This window comes from Zonotrichia leucophrys, unplaced genomic scaffold (genome assembly GCF_028769735.1).
Source record: "Zonotrichia leucophrys gambelii isolate GWCS_2022_RI unplaced genomic scaffold, RI_Zleu_2.0 Scaffold_246_77416, whole genome shotgun sequence".
NCBI classification, from domain to species: domain Eukaryota; kingdom Metazoa; phylum Chordata; class Aves; order Passeriformes; family Passerellidae; genus Zonotrichia; species Zonotrichia leucophrys.
Genome location: NW_026992451.1, coordinates 37,802 through 53,028, shown reverse-complemented (window position 1 = coordinate 53,028; position 15,227 = coordinate 37,802). Strand labels below are relative to the sequence as shown.

General features: G+C 58.5%; 1 protein-coding gene across 2 annotated transcripts in view; it reads left to right on the top strand.

The window, feature by feature from the left end:
- LOC135441333 (striatin-4-like) overlaps nucleotides 1-13,283 on the top strand; it is a 29,899-nt gene extending 16,616 nt beyond the window's left edge. The window contains exons 10-16 of one of the 2 annotated variants that reach the window (XM_064700877.1): nucleotides 236-283; nucleotides 2,627-2,781; nucleotides 3,828-4,019; nucleotides 6,104-6,235; nucleotides 7,544-7,645; nucleotides 8,206-8,292; nucleotides 10,572-13,283. In XM_064700877.1, the coding sequence (XP_064556947.1) occupies nucleotides 236-283; nucleotides 2,627-2,781; nucleotides 3,828-4,019; nucleotides 6,104-6,235; nucleotides 7,544-7,645; nucleotides 8,206-8,292; nucleotides 10,572-10,741 (886 nt within the window). In that variant the 3' untranslated portion in view covers nucleotides 10,742-13,283. Of the gene's footprint in view, nucleotides 1-235; nucleotides 284-2,626; nucleotides 2,782-3,827; nucleotides 4,020-6,103; nucleotides 6,236-7,543; nucleotides 7,646-8,205; nucleotides 8,293-9,885; nucleotides 9,970-10,571 lie in introns of those variants that run through there. The other variant, XM_064700878.1, reaches the window with a different exon arrangement.
- Nucleotides 13,284-15,227: the final 1,944 nt, after the last annotated feature.

The following is a 15,227-nucleotide window of genomic DNA, read 5'->3' as shown; positions in this document are numbered from 1 at the left end:
GACAGCGGGGGTGACAATGGGGGTGACAGCGGGTGACAATGGGGGTGACAATGGGTGACAGCGGGTGACAATGGGGGTGACAGAGGGTGACAGTGGGTGACAGCGGGTGACAATGGGTGACAATGGGGGTGACAGCGGGTGACAATGGGTGACAGCGGGTGACAGTGGGGGACAATGGGGGTGGCGGCGGCAATGTCACCGTTTGTCACCGTGTTTGTCACCGTTGTCCCCTCAGGAGCGCGGCGCTGGACGTGGAGCCGGTGTACGCCTTCCGCGGGCACAGGTTTGGCACTTTGTCACCTCGTTGTCACCTTCATTGTCACCTTCATTGTCACCTCTGTGTCACCTTCATTGTCACCTCTGTGTCACATCATTGTCACCTTCAGTGTCACCTCTGTGTCAGCTCATTGTCACCTCAGTGTCACCTCAGTGTCACCTTCATTGTCACCTCGTTGTCACCTCATTGTCACCTTCATTGTCACCTCTGTGTCACCTCATTGTCACCTCGTTGTCACCTTCATTGTCACCTCTGTGTCAGCTCTCTGTCATCTCATTGTGACCTTTGTGTCACCTCCTTGTCACCTCATTGTCAACTTAGTGTCACCTTCATTGTCACCTCAGTGTCACCTCAGTGTCATCTCAGTGTCATCTCTGCGTCAGCTCTCTGTCACCTCATTGTCAACTTAGTGTCACCTTCATTGTCACCTCTGTGTCAGCTCAGTGTCACCTTCATTGTCACAAAGGTGGTTGGGGCTTTATTCCTGTGTTTTGTCACTTTGTCACCTCCTTGTCACCTCCTTGTCACATCTGTCACCTCAGTGTCACTTCTCAGTCACCTCATTGTCACCTTAGTGTCACCTCAGTGTCACATCTGTGTCATCTCAGTGTCAGCTCTTTGTCACCTGGTTTGTCACCTCTGTGTCACCTCATTGTCACCTTTATTGTCACATCGGTGGTTGTGGCTTTTTTCCATTTTTTTGTCACCTCTTTGTCACCCTCATTGTCACCTGGTGGTCACCTCCTTGTCATCTCCTGGTGACCTCAGTGTCACCTTTGATGTCACCTCAATGGTTGTGGCTTCATTCCTGTGTTTGTCACTTTGTCACCTCAGTGTCACCTCTTTGTCACCTTGGTGTCACCTGGCTGCGATTGTATTGGGACTTTTTGTCACTTTGTCATCGTCCCAGGGACCCAGGAGGTGACATTGGTGACACCGGTGGCATTTCTGTCCCTCTGTCCCCGTGCAGGGGCCCTGTCCTAGCAGTGACACAGGTGACACTGGTGACATTGGTGACACCGGTGGCATTTCTGTCCCTTTGTCACCATGCAGGGGCCCCGTGCTGGCAGTGACAGAGGTGACACAGGAGGTGACACAGGAGGTGACATTGGTGACACCAGTTTGGTTTCTGTCCCTTTGTCACCATGCAGGGGCCCTGTGCTGGCAGTGGCAGTGACAGAGGTGACACAGGAGGTGACACTGGTGACATTGGTGACACCGGTGTGATTTCTGTCCCTCAGGGGCCCCGTGCTGGCGGTGGCACCAGGTGACACGGGAGGTGACATTGGTGACACCAGTGTCATTTCTGTCCCTCTGTCCCCATGCAGGGGCCCCGTGCTGGCAGTGGCAGTGACACCAGGTGACACAGGAGGTGACACTGGTGACATTGGTGACACCAGTGTGATATCTGTCACTCTGTCCCTCAGGGGCCCGGTGCTGGCGGTGGCACCAGGTGACACGGGAGGTGACATTGGTGACACCAGTGTGATTTCTGTCCCTTTGTCCCCATGCAGGGGCCCCGTGCTGGCAGTGGCAGTGACACTGGTGACACAGGAGGTGACACTGGTGACATTGGTGACACCAGTTTGGTTTCTGGCCCTTTGTCCCCATGCAGGGGCCCGGTGCTGGCAGTGGCAGTGACGGAGGTGACACTGGTGACATAGGTGACATTGGTGACACCGGTGTGATTTCTGTCCCTTTGTCACCATGCAGGGGCCCCGTGCTGGCGGTGGCGGTGGCGCCGGGTGACACAGGAGGTGACATTGGTGGCACCAGTGTCATTTCTGTCCCTTTGTCCCCATGCAGGGGCCCCGTGCTGGCAGTGGCAGTGACACAGGTGACACAGGAGGTGACATTGGTGACACCAGTGTGATTTCTGTCACTCTGTCCCCATGCAGGGGCCCCGTGCTGGCAGTGGCAGTGACACAGGTGACACAGGAGGTGACATTGGTGACACCAGTGTCATTTCTGTCCCTCTGTCACCATGCAGGGGCCCCGTGCTGGCGGTGGCGGTGGCGCCAGGTGACACTGGAGGTGACACTGGTGACATTGGTGACACCAGTGTGATTTCTGTCCCTCTGTCCCTCAGGGGCCCGGTGCTGACAGTGGCACCAGGTGACACGGGAGGTGACACTGGTGACACCAGTGTGATTTCTGTCACTCTGTCCCCATGCAGGGGCCCCATGCTGGTGGTGGCAGTGACACAGGTGACATGGGAGGTGACATCGGTGGCACCAGTGTCATTTCTGTCCCTTTGTCACCATGCAGGGGCCCCGTGCTGGCAGTGGCAGTGACACAGGAGGTGACATTGGTGACACTGGTGTGATTTCTGTCACTGTCCCCATGCAGGGGCCCCGTGCTGGCGGTGGCGGTGGCACCAGGTGACACGGGAGGTGACATTGGTGACATTGGTGGCACCGGGCTGTGCTGCAGTGCCGGCGTGGACGCTCGGATTCGCTGCTGGCGCCTCCCGGGGCTGGACAGCGACCCCTACGATGGCTACGGTGGGTGTGGTGGCACTTGGGGACATTGGGGACATTGGGGACATCGGGGACATTGGGGACATTGGGGACACTTGGGGACATTGGGGACATTGGGGACACCTGGCGATATTGGGGTTATTGGGGCACGGTGGCACCTGGGGACATTGGGGACACCTGGTGACATTGAGGGTGTGGTGGCACTCAGGGACGTCAGGGACATGTGGGGATATGGGGGTGTGGTGGCACTTGGGGATATGGGGGACATTGGGGACACCTGGGGACATTGGGGTGTGGTGGCACCTGGGGACATTGGGACACCTGAGGACATCAGGATCATTGGGGGTGTGGTGGCACTTGGTGACATCAGGGATATTGGGGATATTGGGGTGTGGTGGCACTTGGGGACATTGGGGACATCGGGAGTGTGGGGACACCTGGGGACATTGGGGCTGGGGTGGCACTTGGAGACACAGGGACATTGGGGACATTGGGGACATCAGGGACATTGGGGTATGGTGGCACTTGGAGACATCGGGGACGTTTGGGCTGTGGTGGCACTTGGGGACACGGGGGCACTTGGCAACAATGCCATGCCCCCAATGTCCCAATGTCCCCAATCCTCCCATTGTCCCCAATGTCCCCTCGATGTCCCCAATGTCCCCTGGCTGTCCCCAGACCTGCGGGTGCTCTGGGGGTTCCTCGATGGTCACGGTGGCACTTGGGGACAATACCACCCCCCCATGTCCCCAACACTTCCAGTCCCCCCAATCCCCCCAATGTCCCCAGTGTCCCCAAATGTCCCCAATGTCCCCTGGCTGTTCCCAGACCCGTGGGTGCTCCGGGGCTTCCTCGATGGTCATGGTGGCACTTGGGGACAATGCCACCCCCCCATGTCCCCAGCACTTCCAGTCCCCCCAATGTCCCCAATGTCCCCAGTGTCCCCCAGTGTCCCCAATGTCCCCAATATTCCCAATATCCCCAGTGTCCCCAATGTCCCCAATCCCCCCAATGTCCCCAATGTCCCCAATGTCCCCTCAATGTCCCCAATGTCCCCTGGCTGTCCCCAGACCCGCGGGTGCTCCGGGGCTTCCTCGATGGTCACTCGGACGCCGTCTGGGCGCTGGCCTTCGATGTCACCGGGCGCCACCTGGCGTCGTGCTCGGCCGATGGCACCGTGCGCCTCTGGGACCCCCGCGGGGACAGCGGGGACAGTGCCACCACCGTGGGAACCTGCCTGAGCGTGCTGGACGGGCACAAAGGTGAGCACTGGGGACACACCTGGGGACACTGGGGACACACACACACACCAGGGGACAATGCCACCACCGTGGGAACCTGCCTGAGCGTGCTGGACGGGCACAAAGGTGAGCACTGGGGATATTGGGGACATCTGGGGACAGCTGGGGACACACCTGGGGACATTGCCACCATCGCGGGGACCTGCCTGAGCGTGCTGGACGGGCACAAAGGTGAGCACTGGGGACAGCTGGGGACACCAATGGGGACAGCAGTGACACCAATGGGGACAGCAGTGCCACCATGGCGGGGACCTGCCTGATCGTGCTGGATGGGCACAAAGGTGAGCACTGGGGATATTGGGGACATTTGGGACAGCGGTGACAATGGGGACAGCAGTGCCACCACCGTGGGAACCTGCCTGAGCGTGCTGGACAGGCACAAAGGTGAGCACTGGGGACACTGGGGACATTTGGGGACACTGGGGACATTGGGGACACACCTGGCGTCGTGCTGGGCCGATGACCCCCATGGGGACAATGGGGACACCAATGGGGACAGTGCCACCACTGGGGGTGGCACCATGGCGGGCACCTGCAAAGGTGAGCACTGGGGACACTGGGGACATTATGGACACACCTGGGGACACACCTGAACACACTTGGGGACAGCTGGGGACACACACACACACTTGGGGATGGTGGGGACACACCTGGGGGCACTGGGGACACACTTGGGGACATTTGGGGACACGCCTGGGGGCATTGGGGACAGTTGGGGACACATCTGGGGGCATTGGGGATACACTTGGGGACATTTGGGGACACGCCTGGGGGCATTGGGGACACTGGGGACAGTTGGGGACACACCTGGGGACACACACACACCTGGGGATGTTGGGGACACACCTGGGGACACTGGGGACACACTTGGGGACATTTGGGGACACACCCGGGGGGCACACACACACCTGGGGATGTTGGGGACACACCTGGGGGCATTGGGGACACTGGGGACAGTTGGGGACACACCTGGGGGCACTGGGGACACACTTGGGGACATTTGGGGACATGCCTGGGGGCATTGGGGACAGTTGGGGACACGTCTGGGGGCATTGGGGATACACTTGGGGACAGTTGGGGACACGCCTGGGGGCATTGGGGACACTGGGGACAGTTGGGGACACACCTGGGGACACACACACACACACCTGGGGATGTTGGGGACACACCTGGGGACATTGGGGACACTGGGGACAGTTGGGGACACACCTGGGGGCACACACACACACACCTGGGGACGTTGGGGTCACACCTGCGGACATTGGGGACAGTTGGGGACACACCTGGGGGCATTGGGGACACACCTGGGGGCATTGGGGACAGTTGGGGACACACCTGGGGGCACACACACACACCTGGGGATGTTGGGGACACACCTGGGGGCATTGGGGACATTTGGGACACGCCTGGGGGCACTGGGGACACTGGGGACAGTTGGGGACACACCTGGGGACACACACACACACCTGGGGATGTTGGGGACACACCTGGGGGCATTGGGGACAGTTGGGGACACACCTGGGGACACACACACACACCTGGGGATGTTGGGGACACACCTGGGGACATTGGGGACAGTTGGGGACACGTCTGGGGGCATTGGGGATACACTTGGGGACATTTGGGGACACTGGGGACAGTTGGGGACACACCTGGGGGCACACACACACACACCTGGGGATGTTGGGGACACACCTGGGGACACTGGGGACAGTTGAGGACACACCTGGGGACACACACACACCTGGGGATGTTGGGGACACACTTGGGGACACTGGGGACATTGGGGACACACCTGGGGACACACACACACCTGGGGATGTTGGGGACACACCTGGGGGCATTGGGGACACTGGGGACAGTTGGGGACACACCTGGGGACACTGAGAACACACCTGTCCCCAACAGATCACGGTGTCCCCACGTCGGTGGCCTTTGTGTCACACGTGTCCCTCACCTGTCCCCCACAGATCACGGTGTCCCCATGTCGGTGGCCTTTGTGTCACACGTGTCCCTCACCTGTCCCTCACCTGTCCCCATTTCAGATCACGGTGTCCCCACGTCGGTGGCCTTTGTCCCCTCCCAGCCCGCCCAGCTCGTGGCCGGGTTCCGCTCCGGTGCCACCGTCCTCTACGACCTCGAGGCCACCAAGGCCACCGTGGTGTCCCCAAACGGCGGTGAGTGACACCCCCCCCCCCCAATGTCCCCAAGGGTCACCTGAACCCCCCTGATGTCCCCAAGGGCCACTTAACCCCTTCAAGGTCCCTAAAGGTCACCTGCGGCCACCAGAGATCACCTGAACCCCCCCCCAATGTCCCCAAGGGTCACCTGAGATCACCTGAGGTCACCTGAACTCCGAATGTCCCCAAGGGCCACCTGAACCCCTCAATGTCCCCAAGGGTCACCTGGGGCCACCTGAACCCCCCTGATGTTCCCAAGGGTCACCAGGGTCACCTGAACCCCTCCAAAGTCCCCAAGGGCCACCTGGGGCCACCTGAACCCCCCCAATGTCCCCAAGGGTCACCTGGGGCCACCTGAACCTCCCTGATGTCCCCAAAGGTCACCTCAGATCATCTGAACCCCCCCAATGTCCCCAAGTGTCACCTGAACCTCCCCGATGTCCCCAAGGGTCACCTGAACCCCCCCAATGTCCCCAAGGGTCACCTGAACCCCCCCATGTCCCCAAGGGTCACCTGGGGTCACCAGGTGTCACCTGACCCCCAGGTGTCCCCTCAGGTGGCTGTGCCCAGGTGAACCAGGTAGTCACTCAGAACCAGGTGGTCACTCTGACCCAGGTGGTCACTCTGGGTGTCCCCAATGTCCCAATGTCCCCAATGTCCCCGTGTCCCCGCAGGTGGCCGTGCCCAGGTGAACCAGGTGGTCACTCTGAACCAGGTGGTCACTCTGACTGTCCCCAATGTCCCCAATGTCCCATTGTCCCCTCAGGTGGCCGTGCCCAGGTGAACCAGGTGGTCACTCTGAACCAGGTGGTCACTCTGAGTGTCCCCAGGTGGTCACTCTGAACCAGGTGGTCACTCTGGGTGTCCCCAGGTGTCCCCAATGTCCCCATGTCCCTGCAGGTGGCCATGCCCAGGTGAACCAGGTGGTCACTCTGACTGTCCCCAATGTCCCCATGTCCCCGCAGGTGGCCGTGCCCAGGTGAACCAGGTGGTCACTCTGAACCAGGTGGTCACTCTGGGTGTCCCCAATGTCCCCAATGTCCCCTCAGGTGGCCGTGCCCAGGTGAACCAGGTGGTCACTCTGAACCAGGTGGTCACTCTGGGTGTCCCCAATGTCCCCAATGTCCCCACAGGTGGCCGTGCCCAGGTGAACCAGGTGGTCACTCTGAGTGTCCCCAGGTGGTCACTCTGGGTGTCCCCAATGTCCCATTGTCCCCTCAGGTGGCCGTGCCCAGGTGAACCAGGTGGTCACTCTGAACCAGGTGGTCACTCTGGGTGTCCCCAATGTCCCCAATGTCCCCACAGGTGGCCGTGCCCAGGTGAACCAGGTGGTCACTCACCCCTCGCAGCCGCTGACCATCACGGCCAGCGATGACCGCGCCATCCGATACCTGGACAACCGCACAGGTGAGTAATTAGGGTAATTAGGGGGTAATTACGGGGTCATTAGGGTGATTAAGGGGTAATTAGGTGGTAATTAGGGTAATTAGGGGGTAATTACGGGGTCATTAGGGTGATTAAGGGGTAATTAGGGTAATGAGGGGGTCATTAGGGGTAATTAGGGTAATGAGGGGTTCATTGGGGGCCATTAGGATAATTAGGGGTCATTAGGGGATGATTGGGGTAATTAGGGGGTCATTTGGGGTCATTAAGGAGTAATTAGGGTCATTAGGGTGATTATGGTAACGAGGGGGTTATGAGGGTAATTAGGATAATGAGGAGGTTTCATTACCCTTCATGAGGCAAGGAAAGGGGTGTGGCCTTCCCAGCCCCGCCCATTTATGCCACACCCCCTGCTTGACCACACCCTTTCCCTGACCATGCCCCCATCCTATAGTCCCCTCCCCCTTTTGCTGACCACACCCTTTTAGGCCCCTCCCCTTGCTGACCACACCGTTAGGCCACACCCCTCCACTGACCACACCCTGCGAGGCCCCGCCCCCTCTGACCCCGCCCCCTGTCCCCAGGTAAGGTCGTGCACTCCATGGTCGCTCACCTGGACGCCGTCACCTGCCTGGCCCTGGACCCCAGCGGAGCCTTCCTGCTGTCCGGCAGTGAGTGACCAATGAGTGACCACTGACCCATGAGTGACCAATGAGTGACCAATGGGTGACTGATGGGTGACCAATGAGTGACCAATGAGTGACCAATGGGTGACCCATGGGTGACCACTGACCGATGAGTGATCACTGAGTGACCAATGCTGAGTGACCAATGAGTGACCACTGACCAATGAGTGACCGCTGAGTGATCCTGAGTGACCCTGAGTGACCAAAGGGTACCAAAAGGTGACCAATGACCAATGAGTGCTGAGTGACCAATGAGAGACTGAGTGACCACTGACTGCTGAGTGATCCTGAGTGACCAATGCTGAGTGACCAATGAGTGACCAATGAGTGACCAATGAGTGACCAATGGGTGACCCATGGGTGACCACTGACCAATGAGTGACCACTGACCGCTGAGTGATCACTGAGTGACCAATGCTGAGTGACCAATGAGTGACCAATGGGTGACCGATGGGTGACCACTGACCAATGAGTGACCAATGGGTGACCAATGGGTGACCACTGACCGCTGAGTGATCACTGAGTGACCAATGCTGAGTGACCAATGCTGAGTGACCAATGAGTGACCAATGAATGACCTTGAGTGACCAATGAGTGACCACTGAGTGACTGCTGACCAATGAGTGACCGCTGAGTGATCCTGAGTGACCCTGAGTGACCAATGAGAGACTGAGTGACCACTGACTGCTGAGTGATCCTGAGTGACCAATGAGTGACCCTGAGTGATCAACGTGGGACTGAGTGACCAATGAGTGACCAGTGGGTGACCAATGGGTGACCAATGAGTGACCAGTGAGTAACCAATGGGTGACCAATGAGTGACCACTACTGAGTAACTGAGAGACTGAGTGACCACTGAGTGATCAATGAGTGACCGCTGAGTGACCGCTGTCATTGTCACATGTCCCAGTGTCACCAGGTGCGTCCCCAGGTGTGTCCCCTCTCTGTCCCCAGGTCACAACTGCTCCCTGTGCCTGTGGCACCTGTGTCACCTGTGTGTCACCTGTGTGTCCCCCGTGTGTCCCCTGTGTCACCTCACCTGTGTGTCCCCTGTGGCACCTGTGTCACCTCACCTGTGTCACCTCACCTGTGTCACCTGTGTGTCACCTGTCCCCCATGTGTCCCCTGTGTCACCTCACCTGTGTCACCTCACCTGTGTCACCTCACCTGTGTCACCTCACCTGTGTCACCTCACCTGTGTCACCTGTGTGTCACCTGTGTGTCCCCTGTGTCACCTCACCTGTGTCACCTGTGTGTCCCCTGTGTGTCACCTGTGTGTCCCCTGTGTCACCTCACCTCTGTCACCTCACCTGTGTCACCTCACCTGTGTCCCCTGTGTCACCTGTGTCACTTGTGTGTCCCCTCAGGTCACGACTGCTCCCTGTGCCTGTGTCCCCTGTGTCACCTCACCTGTATCACCTGTGTGTCCCCTGTGTGTCACCTGTGTCACCTGTCCCTCTCTGTGTCCCCCCAGGTCACGACTGCTCCCTGCGCCTGTGGCACCTGTCTGAGCACACCTGTGTGTCCTTTCACCTGTGTCACCTGTGTGTCCCCTGTGTCCCCTCTGTGTCCCCTCAGGTCACGACTGTTCCCTGAGGCTCTGGCACCTGTGACCACACCTGTGTGCAGGAGTTACCTGTATCACCTGTGTCACCTGTGTCACCTGTGTCCCTCTGTGTCCCCCCAGGTCACGACTGCTCCCTGCGCCTCTGGCACCTGTCTGACCACACCTGTGTGCAGGAGTTACCTGTGTCACCTGTGTCACCTGTGTCCCCTGTGTCACCTGTCCCTCTCTCTGTCCCCAGGTCACGACTGTTCCCTGCGCCTGTGGCACCTGTCGGATCACACCTGTGTGCAGGAGCTGTCCCTCACCTGTGTCACCTGTGTCACCTGTGTTCCTCTCTCTGTCCCCAGGTCACGACTGCTCCCTGTGCCTGTGGCACCTGTGTCACCTCACCTGTGTCACCTGTGTGTCACCTGTGTCCCTTTGTGTCCCCCCAGGTCACGACTGCTCCCTGCGCCTCTGGCACCTGTCCGACCACACCTGTGTGTCCCCTCACCTGTGTCCCCTGTGTCCCCTGTGTCCCCTGTGTCACCTGTGTCACCTGTCCCTCACCTGTGTCCCCTCACCTGTCCCCTCTCTCTGTCCCCAGGTCACGACTGCTCCCTGCGCCTGTGGCACCTGTCTGACCACACCTGTGTGCAGGAGTTACCTGTGTCACCTGTGTCACCTGTGTCACCTGTGTCCCTCTCTCTGTCCCCAGGTCACGACTGCTCCCTGCGCCTGTGGCACCTGTCTGAGCACACCTGTGTGCAGGAGCTCCCCGCCCATCGCCGCAAGCACCACGAGGCCGTGCTGGCCGTGGCCTTCCACCCGCGCCGCGCCCTCAGCGCCAGCGCCGGCGCCGACGCCCTGGCCAAGGTGTTCGTCTGACACACCTGGGCACACACCTGGGCACACCTGGGCACACCTGGGGACAGCACCGGAACCGATCAGGAGGTGGCGCTGTTTGCTTTTCTGTGTGTTGGTTACACCTGTGGTGGCACCTGTCAGGTCCCCCAGGGCAGGGTCACACCTGGGCACTCACCTGGAGACAGCTGGGAACTCACCTGGTGGCACCTGGGGACACCTGAGAACAGCTGGGCACACCTGGACACACCTGGTGGCACCTGGGAACAGCTGGGCACACCTGGTGGCACCTGGAGACACATCTGGGGAGAGCTGGACACACCTGGTGGCACCTGGACACACCTGGGCACACCTGAGAACAGCTGGGCACACCTGGACACACCTGGGGACACCTGGGCACACCTGAGAACAGCTGGGCACACCTGGACACACCTGGTGGCACCTGGGAACAGCTGGGAACTCACCTGGTGGCACCTGAGGACAGCACCAGGACAGGACAGGAGCTGGTGCCAGTGTGTCAGTGGCACCTGGTGGCACCTGGACACACCTGGTGGCACCTGGACACACCTGGGGACAGCTGGACACACCTGGGCACACCTGGTGAACCTGAGGACCTGATCAGGAGGTGGCACCGTTTGTTTCTCTGTGTGTTGGTGGCACCTGTGGTGGCACTGTCACCTCCCCCAGAGCAGGGTGACACCTGGGCACACCTGGTGGCACCTGGACACACCTGGGGACAGTTCCAGGACAGGATAGGAGGTGGCACCGTTTGTTTCTCTGTGTGTTGGTGGCACCTGTGGTGGCACTGTCACCTCCCCCTGCCCACGGACCAGGTGTGACACACCTGAGGTGACACCTGGGCACACCTGGTGGCACCTGGGGACCATCACGGACCAGGAGCAGGACAGGAGGTGGCACCACGGTGACGTCGTTCATTTCCCTGTCTGTTGGTGGCACCTGGGACCAGGTGAGGTCACACCTGGGCACGGCACAGGAAGGGGACAGGAGGTGGCACTGAGGTGACATCGGTCATTTCTGTGTGCTGGTGGCACCTGGACAGGTTTGGTGGCACCTGGGCACACCTGGTGGCACCTGGGCACACCTGAGGTGGCACTTGGGCACACCTGGTGGCACCTGGACAGGTCTGGTGGCACCTGGGCACACCTGAGGTGGCACCTGGGCACACCTGAGGTGGCACCTGGGCACACCTGGTGGCACCTGGACAGGTTTGGTGGCACCTGGACAGGTCTGGTGGCACCTGGGCACACCTGAGGTGGCACCTGGACAGGTTTGGTGGCACCTGGGCACACCTGGTGGCACCTGGACAGGTCTGGTGGCACCTGGGCACACCTGAGGTGGCACCTGGACAGGTTTGGTGGCACCTGGGCACACCTGAGGTGGCACCTGGGCACACCTGGTGGCACCTGGACAGGTTTGGTGGCACCTGGGCACACCTGATGGCACCTGGGCACACCTGAGGTGGCACCTGGACACACCTGGTGGCACCTGGACACACCTGGTGGCACCTGGGCACACCTGAGGTGGCACCTGGACAGGTTTGGTGGCACCTGGGCACACCTGGTGGCACCTGAGGTGGCACCTGCCATTGTCACCTGTCCCCAGGGACTGAAGGGCTCTGTCCCCTCCCCCCCCTTAAATTTAGGACAAATTTGGGGGAATTTTCCCCCAAATTTTTGGGATTTTTGTCCCAATTTTTAGGATTTTTTCCCCCCAATTTTTTCATCTTTTCCCTCATCAGAAAAATCCCAAATTTGGGGAATTTTTCCCTTCAGGTAAATCCCAAATTTTAGGGATATTCCCCCAAAATTTTTAGAATTTTTTCCCTGTCTAAAGCCCAAATTTTTGGGATTTTTCCCTTCAATTTTTTTATAATTTCCCCCACCAGATAAATCCCAAATTTTAGGGATTCTCCACCCACCTCCCATTTTTGGAATTTCCCCCCCAATTCTGGGGATTTTTTCCCCAATTTTTGGAATTTTTCCCTCCCAAATTTTTGGGATTTTTCCCCTCAACATTTTGGGAATTTTCCCTCCCCAATTTTTGGGATTTCTCCCCCCATTTTTTTTATTTTTTCCCCAAATTTTGGGGATTTTTTTCCCCCCAAATTTTGGGATTTTTCCGTCCCCAATTTTTGGGATTTTTCCCCCAATTTTTGGGTTTTTCCCTCCCCAATTTTTGGGATTTTTTTCCCTCCAATTTTTAGGCTTTTCCCCCCTTTTTTTTTTACTTCTTCCCCAATTTTTGGGATTTTCCCCCTTTGTAAATTTTGTACAGCCAAAAAACTCCCCCAAATCCCCTAAAAATTCCCCAAATTCCTTTTGAAATTCCCCAAAATCCCCTAAAATTGCCCCAAACCTGCCCCCCCCGGGGCTGGCAGCGCTGCCTTATCACCGTGTGATAATCGGGGAGCCCCAAAATTCCCCAAATTCCCCCCAAAAATCCCCGGAATCGCCCGAAATTCCCCCTTTTTTTCACGGAATTTTCTTGGATATTTATTTGGTGTTTTTTGGGATTTTGGGGGTGGGGGAGGGGCAGCAATAAAAGATTTTGGCAAAAACTGCGGTGGCCACAAGGGGGGGAGGGGACAAAAATGGGAAAAAATGGGAAAAAAGGGATAAAAATGGGAGTAAAAGGGACAAAAATGGGAAAAAAGGGACATTTCCAGTGTCACCATCCCCCCATTGTCCCCAATTCCCCCTGAATTGTCCCCAAATCCCCCAAATTGTCCCCAAATCCCTCCCAGTGTCCCCAAATCCCCCAAATTGTCCCCAAATTTCTCCCATTGTCCCCCAATCCCCCTGAATTGTCCCAAAATCCCCAAAATTGTCCCCAAATCTCTGCCAGTGTCCCCAAATCCCTTCCAGTGTCCCCAAATTCCCCCAAATTGTCCCCAAATCCCAGTGTCCCCAAATCCCCTGAATTGTTCCCCAAATCCCCTGAATAGTCCCTAAATCCCCCAAAGTGTCCAAAAAATTCCCCCCAAACTGTCCCCAAATTCCCCTGAATTGTCCCCAAATTCCTCTGAATTGTCCCCAAATCCCCCCCAGTGTCCCCAAATTCCCCTGAATTGTCCCCAAATTCCCCTGAATTGTCCCCAAATTCCTCTGAATTGTCCCCAAATCCCCCCCATTGTCACCTTCTGTCACCGGCGGGACCCCCCCACCCGTGGGTTGGGGACATTGGGGGGTGGCACTTGGAGGTGGCACTTGGGGACACCAACTTCAATGGGGACAACCAGGATGGGGACAGGAACTGAGATGGGGACATCATGGGGACATCAACTGGGACAAGGCCACCACCATGGGGACAGGAACTGGGTTGGGGACACCATGGGGACAGGGACACCACCTTCAATTGTGACAACCGGAATGGGGACAGGAACTGAGATGGGGACACCATGGGGACATCAACTGGGACAAGGCCACCACGATGGGGACAGGGACACCATGGGGACACCATGGGGACAGGAACACCAACTTAATTGTGACAACCGGATGGGGACAGGGACTGGGATGGGGACACCAACTGGGACAAGGCCACCACCCTGGGGACAGGAACTGGGATGGGGACTCCATGGGGACACTGAACTTCAATTGTGACAACCGGGATGGGGACAGGGACACCAATGGGGACACCATGGGGACAGGAACTGAGATGGGGACACCATGGGGACAGGGACACCATGGGGACACCATGGGGACAGGGACTGGGATGGGGACACCATGGGGACAGGGACACCGGTGGGGACAGGGACACCAACTTCAATTGTGACAACCAGAATGGGGACAGGGACTGGATTTGGGACAGGACCTGGGATGGGGACATCAACTGGGACATGGCCACCATGGGGACACCATGAGGACAGGGACACCAACTTCAATTGTGACAACCGGGATGGGGACAGGGACCTGGGATGGGGACACCATGGGGACAGGGACACCATGGGGACACCAATGGGGACAACCAGAATGGGGACAGGGACTGGGTTTGGGACAGGACCTGGGATGGGGACATCAACTGGGACAGGGACACAATGGGGACACTGAACTTCAATTGTGACAGCTGGGATGGGGACAGGGGCTGAGATGGTGACACCGTGGGGACACCAACTGGGACAGGGACATCATGGGGGACAGGAACTGAGATGGGGACACCATGGGGACAGGGACACCAACTTCAATTGTGACAACCAGAATAGGGACAGGGACACCAACTTCAATTGTGACAACCGGGATGGGGACAGGACCTGGGATGGGGACATCAACTGGGACAAGGCCACCACCATGGGGACAGGAACTGGGTTGGGGACACCATGGGGACAGGGACACCATGGGGACACTGAACTTCAATTGTGACAGCTGGGATGGGGACAGGGACTGGGTTTGGGACAGGACCTGGGATGGGGACATCAACTGGGACAAGGCCACCATGGGGACAGGAACTGGGCTGGGGACATCAGCTGGAACAGGGACACCATGGGGACACCAAC